At 51.6% G+C, this 13,212-nt stretch overlaps 1 protein-coding gene across 1 annotated transcript in view; it reads left to right on the forward strand.

Moving 5' to 3' along the window:
• MYLK (myosin light chain kinase) overlaps window positions 1-13,212 on the forward strand; it is a gene marked incomplete at its 5' end in the record, with an annotated part of 113,526 nt that overhangs the window by 17,500 nt on the left and 82,814 nt on the right. Inside the window, 3 exons of the mRNA XM_081085427.1 lie at window positions 8,661-8,798; window positions 10,750-10,947; window positions 11,634-11,883. Coding sequence (XP_080941553.1) covers window positions 8,661-8,798; window positions 10,750-10,947; window positions 11,634-11,883 — 586 coding nt within the window. The remainder of the gene's footprint in view (window positions 1-8,660; window positions 8,799-10,749; window positions 10,948-11,633; window positions 11,884-13,212) is intronic.

Consider the following 13,212-nt stretch of genomic DNA (forward strand, 5'->3'; position numbering starts at 1 on the left):
GGCAGGGGACCCCCATCTCCCTCTGATCGCTTGCTCCACCCCCCGCCCAAGCCTGACACCTCTGACCCAGGCTTCAGGCCTGGGCAAGGGGACCATCATATCCCCCCAATCCCCGGCTCAGCCCCCCGCCCAGGCCTGATGCCTCGGCCAGAGGAGTTGACCCTCATCACCCTCCGATCACCAATCACCGGATCGGCCCCTTGACCAGGCCTGAGGCCTCCGGCAGAGGTGTCAGGCCTGGGCAGGGGACCCCCAGCTCCCCGCGGTTGCAGGCTCCGCCCCTGCCCAGGCCTAACGCCTCTGACCTAGGCGTCCAGCCCGGGCAGCGGGGACCCGCAGCTGCAGCGGCCCCACGATCGTGGGCTTCGCTTTAGGCCCAGGCAAGGGACCCCTAGCTCCCGGGACTGCCAGCTTCGACCGTGCCCAGCTCCCATCGCTGGCTCCACCCCTACTTCCTGCTATCACTGGCCAGGGTGGCAAAGGCGCCTGATTCTCCGATCATTCTCCCTGCCCCCCAGCTCTTAGCTCCCCCCTGGGTTTCCGATCACTGTCAGTGGCAGGGGGCTTCTTCCTGCTTTCCCTTTCGCCTCCCTGCATTGTGCCTACATATGCAAATTAGCCGCCATCTTGTTGGCAGTTAACTGCCAATCTTAGTTGGCAGTTAACTGTCAATCATGGCAGTTAATTTGCATATAGCCCTGATTAGCCAATGAAAAGGGTATCGTCGTACGCCAATTACCATTTTTCTCTTTTATTAGTGTAGATTGTAGGTCATAGCTGCCAATTGCTAGCTTGGAGTCCTTGGTTGAGACTGCCACCCCAAATTACAGCGCTGTGTTCCTATTGGCGGAATGCGATCCGTGCTGATCGTGCTGCGACGGTGTGGGGAGGAGCGTGGTTTCCAGGCACTCATCAGGATGGAACGTTGGGTGGTTTGGATGCTGTGTCTTGATGTTTAGAGCTTGATGATACTTCAAGGCGGTCAGAAGGCCGTGGTTGCAATGGCCCTAGCTTCCCATCCAACAACCCTATCATTACTGGTCAGAGATCTTTTTTAGGATGCCATTCGTCATTGTTTCCTTTCATGCTTTTCCTTGCACACTTCTCTTCTCATTTGCTTCTTAGATTCTGGAGAAATCAGTGGGGGGCCGGGGTGGGGTCCAAAAGAGAGCCAGGCTAGGGGCATCTGTGTGCCTCAGAGGCAGCTGTTCTGCTGATTCTCCGAGTGGGGTTATTTGGCTAGGACTTCTTTCAGAAGAGAAGTCAGATACCTCCCTGGAGCTTTGCACTTTGCACAGATGCCCTGCAGATGGGAAGGGGCCGGGCTCCACTTCAGCTGGGTGACGGTGACCTTCCTTTGATGGGTCCTTTGGAGCCAGAGTCCTGCAGTTTCGGGAAAGGAGGAGGCTAGTCTTCAGCCCTAGGCCAGGCTGGATTTTGAGCACCAAATAAAGGAAGAAGGGAGGACTGTGTTTCCAGAACTCCTTTCAGTTGGTGATTTACTGAATTTTCATAGTATAACAGTGTTTGGAGTAAATCAGATTTGCTGTTGAAATGGTATTTTGTATTCTAATGACTAAGCAAAATAGGTCAGGTTCAAAGCTTAAGGAAAATCCTTAGGAGATCTGAGAAAAAGGCGATCATTATCTTTTCCCCTAACTTCCCAAGAGGTCTGTGTGTCTTGCTGTCTGAGAAGTGTTGGGAAAGGGGACGTTAGGAAGTGGGGGAGGGCCATTCCACGTTCATTTGGTGATCACCTCTGAATCCAGGTTGCTCTTAAGTTGCTGACAGACAGGGACTGAGACTTAGTGAATGGCTATGACAGCAATAGGTGGAGGTCATTTGCGGGGGAGACCCCTGAGGGCTCCTTAGATGGTAGAGTATTTTGTACCAATATGCTATCTGTTTTATATTTCTGTGTCATCCGTTTAAACACTTTAAATGTAACATTTCATAATATTTTGTTTTAATCCAAAACAAGTTTTAAATGAGCTAGGAGACTGCAGTGGGCCATTTTCAAGGAAAACTCCTCAGCTATTCATGTGTGAACACGTGCATTTAAAGCAAATTCAGTCCCTAAGCCTGGAGCTTCAGAGAGAAGCCAGCTGGCTAGTAAAAGTTGACAGGTGAAGGAAACACTTCTAAGGAGAAATTTGGAATTGTTTTTTCTGCTAAAGCCATAGAAAGAAGAGGAAGGACTCGGAAGGGAAGGGAAGGGAAGGGAAGGAGAATTATCGTAGCGCAGAGGGAGCTGCAGAGACCTTGTCAGGCACTGGGACACAGGCGGGAGGGGCTCTTCATTTCAAGCCCCAAGAAGCTACAGGCCTTGTTCATGTCTCCAGGGGTGAGGAATGGGTTATACAGGTTACTGTGTAAGAATGAATGAGAAGGGAAACTTGTACCTGTTGTGTGGGTATTTCTCTCTTTCTCCAAACAAGAGCTTTTCAAAATAAAAATATCGTGTTAATACCAATTCATGTGAGTTTAAACTAAAACTACTATTTTTTTAAAAAAAAAAAGGAATGAGTTTGGGTTTTTAAAAATATTTTTATTGATTTCAGAGAGAGGAAGGGCAAGGGAAAGAGATAGAAACATCAATAATGAAAGAGAATCATTGATCAGCTGCCTCCTGCACACCCCCTATGGGGGATTGAACTCGCAACCCAGGCATGTGCCCTGACTGGGAATAGAACCGTGAGCTCCTGATTCATAGGTCGGCACTCAACCATTGAGCCACACTGGCTGGGCCAAACTACTATTAATTAGTGTTTTTAATGAGGGACATTGTTTTGACAGGAAAATCTGATCAATTAATAAGCTGGTTTGTTTAATTCCCATAACAATTACCTTTCCACTTTTGAAATAAGTCCACTTTATGGATAAAGAAAACTGGAGCTCAGAGGTTAATAATGTCAGCTGCCTGACGACCCAGCTAAGACGCTGCAGCAGGAGGCCTCTCCCTGCTCCAGCCCTGTGCCGTCTGCTTTGCTGCTCCGGGACGCTGATGAGCTGTTTGTCTGGTACCTTTGCTTCACCAGAGCAAGAATTGAATGTTTCAGTTCATGTCTTAGGAACTGTCTTCAAAAACAGTTTCTAATGAGCAAAAATGGGCAAGCAGGAAGTCAGAAGGTCAGTGGGAGTGGAAAGCAATGTCTTTCTCCCTCTCCTTCCTTTCCCCTCCGTCCTTCCCATATCGCCTCTCTCTTCCCCCCTCTCTTGTCTTTCCTCTTTCTGTTCTTCCCTTTCTCCTACTGTTTCTCTTTCTCAAGTCCTGTTGGCAGCTTTAATCTATATGGCATCATTTTCACTCGTCAGTAAACTGCTTATAAGTATTCTTAATCTTAGTTCTTTTTATTTTTTTATTTTTTGTTAATCCTCACCCGAGGCTATTTTTTCCACTGATTTTTTAGGGATAGTGGAAGGAGGGAGGATGAGAGACAGAGAGAAGCATTGATGTATTGATGTGAGAGAGACACATTAATTGGTTGCCTCCCGCACATATCCCCGACCAATGCCAGGGATCAAGCCTATAACCCATTTACATGCCCTTGACAGGAATAGAACCCAGGACCCTTCAGTCCGAGGGCCAAAGCTCTATCCACTGAGCCAAACCAGCTAGGGCTAATCTTAGTTCCTCCTTACCCACTGGAGCACAGGCCTGATCCTTTCCCTGTCTCTCAGCATGGAACATGCATCCAGTGGCTAGCCGCTAGCCACTCAGGTGATGACGGAGCGAGTCAGTGAGGGAAGGGAGAGGCATTGGCCAGCTGACCGAGTACCAGAGCGATAGATCTGTTCACTAAAGCTTTCATCCTGGGCAGTAATCAAGGAGCCCAGCCCTCCTGGAATGCAGAGAGAAGGCCAGCCGGCTCTGGCCTTGGGCTCAGCAGGGCAGCCGGGAGCACAGTGGTGGGAAAAACCTGGGGTATATTTAGTCTGGTCCCGTTTGAGCGGGGCAGCAAGTCTGCCCCTGGGTCCCAGGGACGCTTCTCTTGCTATTTGTGTGCTATAGCCAGTGCCTGCCCCTCCTCCCCTGCCCTCCTACCTCTGCCTCAAACCAGGATGGTGACAGATGACCACTAACGCACAACCCCAGCAGGGCACAGCTCTAGGGTCACCAGTGACTCTGGGCATGAACATAATGATCCGAAGCTCCTTGTGGGATCCAGGTGGCTGGGCCTGTGTTCCTGGTCAGTGGAGGGAGAGAGCCCAGACCAGGACCTGCCAACCAGGTCAGCCCTGGGGTCTTAGTTCCCTCCACGGCGAATGGGGGCTCAATCTCCCCCACCTCAGAGGAAGTTAAGGAGGACACTCAACAGAATCATGAACATCTTTCAGTATCATGGAGCGCTGAACTGTGTGAGGAATTGTTACAATATTATCTCAGACTCTGCCTCATTCACGGTAAATGGGGACTTTTCTCCTAGTGATTGTCAGTTTGAGTTTGCCCAACCAAGAAGGTCAGTTGGGTTATAAAAGGCACAAAACATTTAATTTTATTCTTATTCCCTGCCCGATATTGTTCTAGCAGTTTTACATGTTATTTCTTTGAATCATCTAAAAACCCGGCAGTATTGATCATGCATGATACCGATGCTGTATACAGTCCACTTATCACTATAGTATTATCACTAATAATTGATGATGACTATTAACAGCAATCTAGAGGAGAGGACACTGAGGCATGGGCTGGGAACTCCTGTGGCCCACGCAACTAGAGCTGAGTTCAGAGCCAGAGTCCATCTGCCTGACTTTATCTGCGTCCACACAGGAATGAGCAAGAGCTGATGCATGGGGGTGAGCCAGAATCACCTGGTTGGCTCTGGAGTTAGACGCCCTTTTCACCTGGCTTGCCCCTGCTCTGCTTTAGCGCTTCTCCCTCGAGGAGGGTCTAGGATACAGATCTGCAGAAAATATGCTTGTCCTCCTGCGGGTTCACCTTGGGCGCCATGGGAGAAGGCTCCTTCCCTGGGAGGCGACCGTCCCCAGAACCCCTGGGCCTCGCTGTCAGGAGGCCTGGGTGTGAGCTCCAGGACTGCGTTTAACAGGCTCCGTGACCTCGTGAAAGTCACTTTCCCTGAGCACGTCCTGGCCGCTTGGTCAGTGACGCGGGTGGTGGGGTTCTGCTGGGGAGTCAGGATTCTGTTAGGGCTGCTTTTTCGGACCACCTAAAGGAAGCTGCTTGCTCCTCCTCCGTGCTCCCTAGTCCCAGCGCAGTGTGTTCGTAGGGAGGGTGGGCTGGCTTTCTCAGCCCTTGCAGACTTGGAAGCAGCTGAATGCTGGGGATGACTCCGCCGTGCACTAGCCTAGATTCAAAGTCTCTCAGGCCCATGTGACCCCAACCTGCAGGTCTGAGAGCAGGTTCATTTCGCACTTTTACTCCCCGTCACGTCTCTCCTTCCTCTGTTCTTGCTGGGGGGCCTTGGAGAAGAAGAACAGTGTCAGAGGGCAGGGGTGACCCTGGAGCTCAATGCCTGTCCAGGGCCGGTTCCCACAAGTTCAGTCACTGTCCCCCTCCTGGAGGGAGCGCAGGGAAAGCTCGTTCTCAGTTTACTTCAAATCTATCTCGTGACATTTTAAAGCCAGCATTTATATTCCTAAACAGTATTTGCCTCAGGTGGCATAAAAGCGAGTCTAAGCCTTGGGTGAGGGCCCAGCCTCCGTTTGTTCTGCTGATAAGCCCACCGCGACCCTGAGCCTAAGTGGTGAGGAGAGGGCAGCTCTGACCTGCCTCACACAGGGGCTGTCATGGATGGCGAGTAGCCGTACAAAGTATTTTCACGTTTTCTCTGACACTCCCGACGTCCTGGGATGATGCCTTTGCTACCCCTTACGTACAAAGGAGGATGTTGAGCTTCAGAAAGAGGCGGTGATTTGCCCGAGGTCATGACCCAGCCTCAGATCCTAGATTTCCTGTGGCTTCCAGTGAGCTGCCCCATGGTGATTGAGGGGGGCCGGGGGGTGCGGGGGAAGACAGGCACCTCTCAGGAGAGAGAGGCACAGATATGCTTCTCGTTCCCATTGGCCAAGACCCATAGGCTGTCAAAGCCCCAGGTCAGGACACTGGGCAGTGGGCAGGGAAGACCCCAGAGAGGATTGGGGCGGGAGGGAGGGGGTGGCTGAGGAACAAGGGTGCATCTGCCGGGAGCTCTGTGGGGCTGGGACTCTGGCAGAGAGCAGGGAGGCGGGACGGGGAGGGCTCCGGACAGGCGAAAACATGTTGTCCTCAAGCCTTTCGGTCTGTGCATGACAGGAAATTCCTCAACTCTCCCGAGGCAGCCTGCTTTCCTGGCCACGGCCGCCCAGTCAGAGCACCGGGGTCTCTGCACCTCCAGTGCTGGGCCCAGCCCCTCCCGGGCCTCCTGCCTGCCGCCTGGCTGCCCCTCTGTCAAAGGCAGCAATGCAGCGGGCTGGGGCAGGGAGCAGGGGCTGAGAGCCTGTGCTCTGCTCCTGGGCCACAGGGTTTCCCTGCCTCGGCCGCCCTGCACTTCAGCTCCATGCCCTTCGCAGGGCACCCGACGGGGATTTTCCTCCAGCCTCCTAGGGCCTAGGACCTAGGCCTTCCCCTCCTCACTCCCAAAGGCTGGGCTGGCAGAGCTGTGCAATGGGCTGTATTTTGTTTTCAGGGCCAACATAAAAATTCAGTGGCAAATGTGGAGGCCTTTCCTGGGTATGGGAAACACCCTGGACGTGTATCCCACGCCGCCGGCTTCCTGGAGAAGACCTGGTATTGGTGATCCTGGTATTGGGCCAAAAGGAACCAACACACCAGAGTCCCCTTTGCCCTAAGCTTAGCGTCTGATAAGAGTTAGAGATATCATAGCCCTCCTCTGCCCCTGCCCCTGCCCCACCAAAAGGCAAAAAAAAAAAAAGAAAAATTAAAACTACCAAAAAGAATTCTCGAAGGTCACAGCCACCTGGCTGGCAGGACAGAGGCCAAGATCAGAGACGGGGCAGCCGTGAGCTCATTGTGCACCAGGCTGTCCTGGGTGGGAAGTAGACTCCAGCTCAGGCCCTTTGCTGCCCTTTCTCCTTCAGCTCCCATGAGGCAGGTCACAGCCCACCTTGGGCAGGGTTCTGAGACTAATGGAAAACCTATTTGTCAATCCATCTCCCCAGAAAGATGAGTGGGGGTAAGTGGGCCAGCCCTGAACCCAAAGAGTTGTTTTAGTTTATGTTTTTGACTAGCTGGTGCGTTCCCTCCCTCTCACAGAAAGAAAGAGAGAGAGAGAGAGAGAGAGAGAGAGAGAGAGAGAGAGAGAGAGAGACCCCTGCCCCTCTCCCCGTTGTTACTGAGGTAATATTGATGTATAATAAACTGCATATTTATGCTATTTAATTTGAAACCTTCACCTATAAAACCTTCACCACAACTTTAAGAAATGACCTCTCCATCACCCCCAGATGCTTCTTCATGGCCCTTTATAGTCCATCCCCCCCAACCATTTTTGTCACTGCATTTTGCTTTTCCTAGAATTTTATGTAAATGGAATCATCCAGTATGTAATCTTTCTTTGTCTGGTTCTCTTTATTCAATGTAATTTTTGTGAGATTTGTCCCTGTCGTTGCGCTAGTGTCTATCATGAATCCATTCCTTTTTGCTGAATAGTATTCCATTGTATGGCTAAATCACCATTTGTCTATTCATTCACATGCAGATAGGTTGTCTTCAGTTTAGGGCCATTAATAATAAAGCTGCTATAGACGTTTGTGGACAAGTCTTTGAATAAATATGTGCTCCCACTTCTCTTGTATAAGTAGCCAAGAGTAGACTCACTGGATCATATTGTAAATGTATGTTTAACTCTTTAAGAAACTGCCAAACTGCTTTCAAAAGGGTGTGTTCTGTATTACCCCCCACAGCATTCTATGAGCTCCCCATTGCTCCACACCTCACCGCAGCGGTGCTTAGGGTGATCGGTCTTTTCAATTTTAGTCATTTCAGTGCATGTTATGTCTTTGGCTTTCTTGGGTGCTTAAAATCTCATGACAGGGCAACGGAGCATCATGAGGTCGCAGAAAACAATGAGGAAGCTCTTCAGTTCTATTTTACAAGAGACCTCAAGATACATCGCTAAGTGAAAAAGCAAGATGCCAGTCATTGTGTGCACTGTGCTGCCATTTTTTTTAAGAGGAGGAAATAAAAGAGTGTGCCTTTTGCTTGTGTGTGTTATACACATAGACCCCCTCTGGTAAGGTGAGCAAGAAACTGAAAATCGGTTGCCTCTGGGGAGAGAGAGACACTTGATGGCTGGAGGACGGGATGGAAGGGAGACGTTACATTGTACCCTTCGGTACCTTTTGTGCCACACGCGGGTGTCCTTTGTTTAAAAAAAGTAAATAAATTTAAGAAAAAAAAAAATCTCATAAGATGCCCTCTCACCCCCGTGACTTTCTCCTGAGGAACCAGAACCTGGATTGGGCCCAGCCCTGCAGGGCCTTGTTCTTTCCCTGCTGTCTGGCAAGAGCACGGCCACATCAGGCAGGGAAGCAGGCACGCCTAGTCCCCAGCGGATTCCAGGGCCTCCCCACACTCCTCTCTCGGTGGTCAGTTTCTAGGGGGAGCAGAGCCTGGCAGGCCGGTGCCCAGGGGTCACTTAGTCTGTGTTTGTCAAACGAAGGAACGAATGTTGATCCCACGTCTGTTGTCTGCCACACAGAAAAGAAGAGTGACGGGAAGAGTGAGTACCTTCTGCCCACGGCCCCCAGCAAGCCCGCTGCGCCCCGTTTCCTGCAAGGCCTCTCTGACCTCAAGGTCATGGATGGAAGCCAGGTCACCATGACAGTCCAGGTGTCAGGTCTGTCGCTGCATCTGTCTCCTTGGGGTGGGGGTGGGGGGGCATTGTTCCCTGAGGTCCCCTCAGATCATTGGTCTACCAGGAAACAGGCATGGGACCCTCAGTGGGCCCAACGACTCAGAGCCTCTGGGTCCCTCCTTCCTCTTTCTCTGGGCAGGGTTTTCTGTGTTGGAAGTCACATGGTCCAGGAGAGGAGATGGCCACGGCTAGAGGGTGAGGGATTGATGTGAAAACCCAATGTAGCTGGGAGGTTTGAACACAGGTACTAAACCAGATGATGTGAAGACTTCCCAACCCTTGGAAGATGCTCTCAGTTGCTCTATTCAAATTTTAGGTGAGAAGGAGGGGCAGAGATTCTTCTAAAAGAGGGACTGGTGGTTACCCCATGTGAGCTGTCACAGCCCTTGCTGGAGGCAGCAGCAGGAGCCTGGGAGCCAGGTTCCCCTTCACAGTATAGACGGTGCTGGCCACTGCCCAGTCCCTTTGACACCCTGGAGGTCGCCCTCCTGTGTCGTTATTTATTTTTTTATCATCACACACATAATTGCCAGAAAAACGGGAAGTATTTTTATAAAAGGATTCTATTTGTGTGTGTTATCCCTTTTTATTACAGTTTCCGTTCAGTATTATTTGCATTGATTCCAGGTGTATAGCACAGTGGTCAGACATCATACCCCCCACAAAGTGCTCCCCGCCTGGCACCACACACAGTTATTACAGTATTACTGACGATATTCCCACCGCTGTACTGTACAAACCCGTGACTACTTTGTAACTGCCCATTTGTACTTCTTAATCCCTTCACCTTTTTCACCCAGTCCCCCAACCCCCTCCCCTCTGGCAACCACCAGTCTGTTCTCTGTATCGATGAGTCTGCTTCCATTTTGTTTCTTTATTTTGTTCCTTAGATTTTCGGGGTAAGTGAAATCATGTGGTGTTTGTCTTTCTCTGTCTGTCTCATTTCACTTGGCCCTCCTGGGTTCTTAGTTCCTCGTGAACTGCAGAAGCAATGAAGATGGCCTGTGACAACCTTCAGGCTCGCTCCTGCCGCAGGAGGCAGCCCCGGGACGGTCCCGGGGGAGGGCTGGGTCCCCTCCCCTGTCTGCACTCTGACAGAAATCTGAGGGGCTGTGCAGCCGGCCTCCAGACGTGCTAGCCAACCCATCGGGGGACAGATGCGTCCCCTCTCTCCTTTCTGACACCGCCCGGCCTGCCTCCCCGCCCACCTCGGCCTTGCTCCTCTTCAGGAGAGCAGAGCGGCTCAGCTCTTATCATAGAGGAAACCAGCACAGACGGCCACTGTTTTCTGCCTCAACAAATTGCTGGCAACCACCCGGAAGACAGACTAGTAAAGTCTGAAGGTGCTGTCCTTCATGAGCCTGTTGAGAAATCCCATATGAGCGGGGGCCCACCCTCACCCTCAGACAACATTTGTGCGCTAACAACACGATGCAGCGGAGCTTCCCTTCTGCTGAGGATGGCGAGGGAGTGGCCATAAAGTCACGCCAACTGCGCAGTGCGAGTCAGCGCAGAGCGGAAACGTGGTCCCTTCAAACCCAGTGACCCAGTTGCCTCCCAGGCAGTTTGAATTCTAATTTTAAAAACCATTCTTCCTGGGTTTCCTTTCTCATCTTTGAAATCATATTTTTTTCACCTCTGGGTTCTTCCTAGTTTCCCAAGTCTGTTGTGAAATAATTATGAGCATGCATTGAACACTTCCGTGTGCCACACGCTGTGTCAGCTGCCGCCCCAGGGTGCTATGAGGGGGCTGTGCGAGCTCAGTTCATCCTCCAAGAAACCAGGGAGGCAGATGCGTTAGAAGACTTTCTGGGTAGAAGCTGAAGCGTGGTTTAGTGACGTACTTAGCACAGTGGCCCAGCACTATGTGCAGAGTTGCCAGGTGGCCCAGGAAAGCACCCCCTGACCAGGCCCCGACCTTCCTCCCATTCAGGGAACCCACCCCCTGAGGTCATCTGGCTTCACAACGGGAACGAGATCCAGGAGTCGGAGGACTTCCACTTCGAACAGAGGGGCACTCGGCACAGCCTGTGCATCCAGGAGGTGTTCCCGGAGGACACCGGCACTTACACCTGCGAGGCCTGGAACAGCGCCGGGGAGGTTCGCACCCAGGCTGTGCTCACCGTGCAAGGTGAGGCTGACCAGGTGCCGGGGCAGGGGCGGGAGGGGTGCTGCCGTGGTCTCTCCAAAAGCCGCCAGGAGGTGAGGAAGCCACGTGAGCCTGCTGTGTTCCCATGATGGACCCCGTGCTGTCTTGGTCCCATCCCAGCCCAGGGACCAGCTCCTCACCCTATGTCTCAGGTCTGGCTGAGTAGGGCTGCTCTTCCCTGCCTTTTGAAGTCCCTGCCCTCTCTGGGTTTCTGGTAACAGCCACATAGAGTTCCAGGAGGGAAATCTCATGATACATGTAGCAAATTGGCAGTGATGGCTTTTGACGTGAGTTACGGGCTTATTGGGGTCCTCCCCTTTAGGGAGCCTCCATGTGAGAGGAGAGACCAGTCCATAAACAAGCACAGATCTTCCTCATCACATCTAATGTGGATCACTGGTGCCCAGCCCAGTGCCCTGTACATCCTGGGCTACCTCCCCTTGCTTTGGATATACCATTCATGTCAATATTATCCTCTGAGAATGTAACCAACACAGATTGGCCACAAGTAGAATATGCTACATCTGTATGTCCAATAAAAGTGATTTCTGGACAAGCTGTTATTTGGGTAACGTGCTGTCTTCCGACCTTCACCCCCATGAAGAGTTGAGTGGATGCTCTCTGCGGAAAGGCCTCCCTCTCTAACTCAACGCTTTGCCAACTTCCAGAGCCCCAGGATGGCACCCAGCCCTGGTTCATCAGCAAGCCTCGCTCGGTGACAGCCTCCCTGGGCCAGAGCGTCCTCATCTCCTGTGCCATCGCCGGCGACCCCTTCCCCACCGTGCACTGGCTCCGAGACGGCAAGGCCCTCTCCAAAGACGCCGGCCGCTTCGAGGTGCTGCAGAACGAGGACGTGTTCACCCTGGTCCTGAAGAATGTGCAGCCCTGGCACGCCGGCCAGTATGAAATCCTGCTCAAGTGAGTCTGCATGTCCCGCCCCCCAGTTCCTACACCCCTCCAACTTCCTGCCTGGGGCTGGGAAGCACAAAACAATGTGGGGCTGGGCCTCAAGGCAAAGAAAGCGCAGACAAGCTTTCATTTCTTCCACTTCAGTACAGCAGACGTGCATGGAGAACGGTCCCTTCTGGGCTCCGTTCCCCAAAGACCTCTGTCTTACTACATCCTGGCTTCTGCTCCCCCATTATTTGGTGTGTGGAGAATATGAAGGAGGGAAGAATGGATTAAAATTGGAAAAGCAGGAGGTAGAGGGAGTATATCAGTTATCTCTTGTTGTATAACAAATTACCCCAATACTGAGCATCTTTTTAGAAAGACTTTTTAAAATTGATTGTTAGAGAGCGAGGAAGGGAGAGGGAGAGTGATCCAAGAGAGAACGAGCTGGAATCTGCAGTGTCTTTTATGGCTCACCCTCAGAAGTCTCACACCGTCACTTCTGCCACATTTTATATTGGTTAGAAGTGAGTCGCTCAGTACAGTTCATACTCAAGGGGAGGAGAGTAAATTCCACCTTTGGAGAGAGGAGTATCAAAGAAGCCATAGACATTTTCAGACTGCTGCAGGGAAGTTAACTCTCCCCATTCCTTTTTTCTCTCTTTCAAGGCCTTTCTAGGTTACACGGGAAGGTAAGCTCCCTGAGGGCACACTGCCATGTTCCCAGTGCCGAGAACATGTCTGGCCCATAGTCAGCATGTGGTCACTATCTGGGAAATGAATGTGATCCGGAAATGTTCTATTTTTTTAATGCTCTAACTCTTCACATGCTATGCCAACCCTGGGTGGATGGAGGCGAAAAGCCAGCCCCTCGGGTTGGTGTGCGCGCTGAAGGAGAGCGCGTGTCTGCACCTTGACTCTGTGAATAGGAGGTTGTGCCACACCCCGAGGAGGCTTGGACCTGCCTGGCTCAGGTGCTTGGCCACTTGGTCTGAGGGCTTGATCTCCTGGACAAATCGTTTCCCTGTACTGAGCTCATCATGTTTAAGGCTCTGAGCTACAGACAGGCTCGGTAGCCGCACGCCACGGCCACTGCCAGGATGGAGCGCTGTCGCTATCATAATCACAGCACCTGGCATGTGCTCTGGGGTCCTTCCCGCACATGTGGTTTCTACCTGTATCAGTTGGCTTTTGCTGCCTAACAAACCATCCCGTTACTGAGTGGCTTTGAGAAGTAGCCATTCTTGTGTCTTGGGAGTCTATGGATCTGCTAGGAAGTTCTGCTGATACTTAGGTAGGTCTCAACAAATCTCAGCCGAGCTAATGACACATCTGTGGATAGCTGATAAGATGGTC

This window comes from Myotis nattereri (genome assembly GCF_964212035.1).
Source record: "Myotis nattereri genome assembly, chromosome: 3".
NCBI lineage: Eukaryota > Metazoa > Chordata > Mammalia > Chiroptera > Vespertilionidae > Myotis > Myotis nattereri.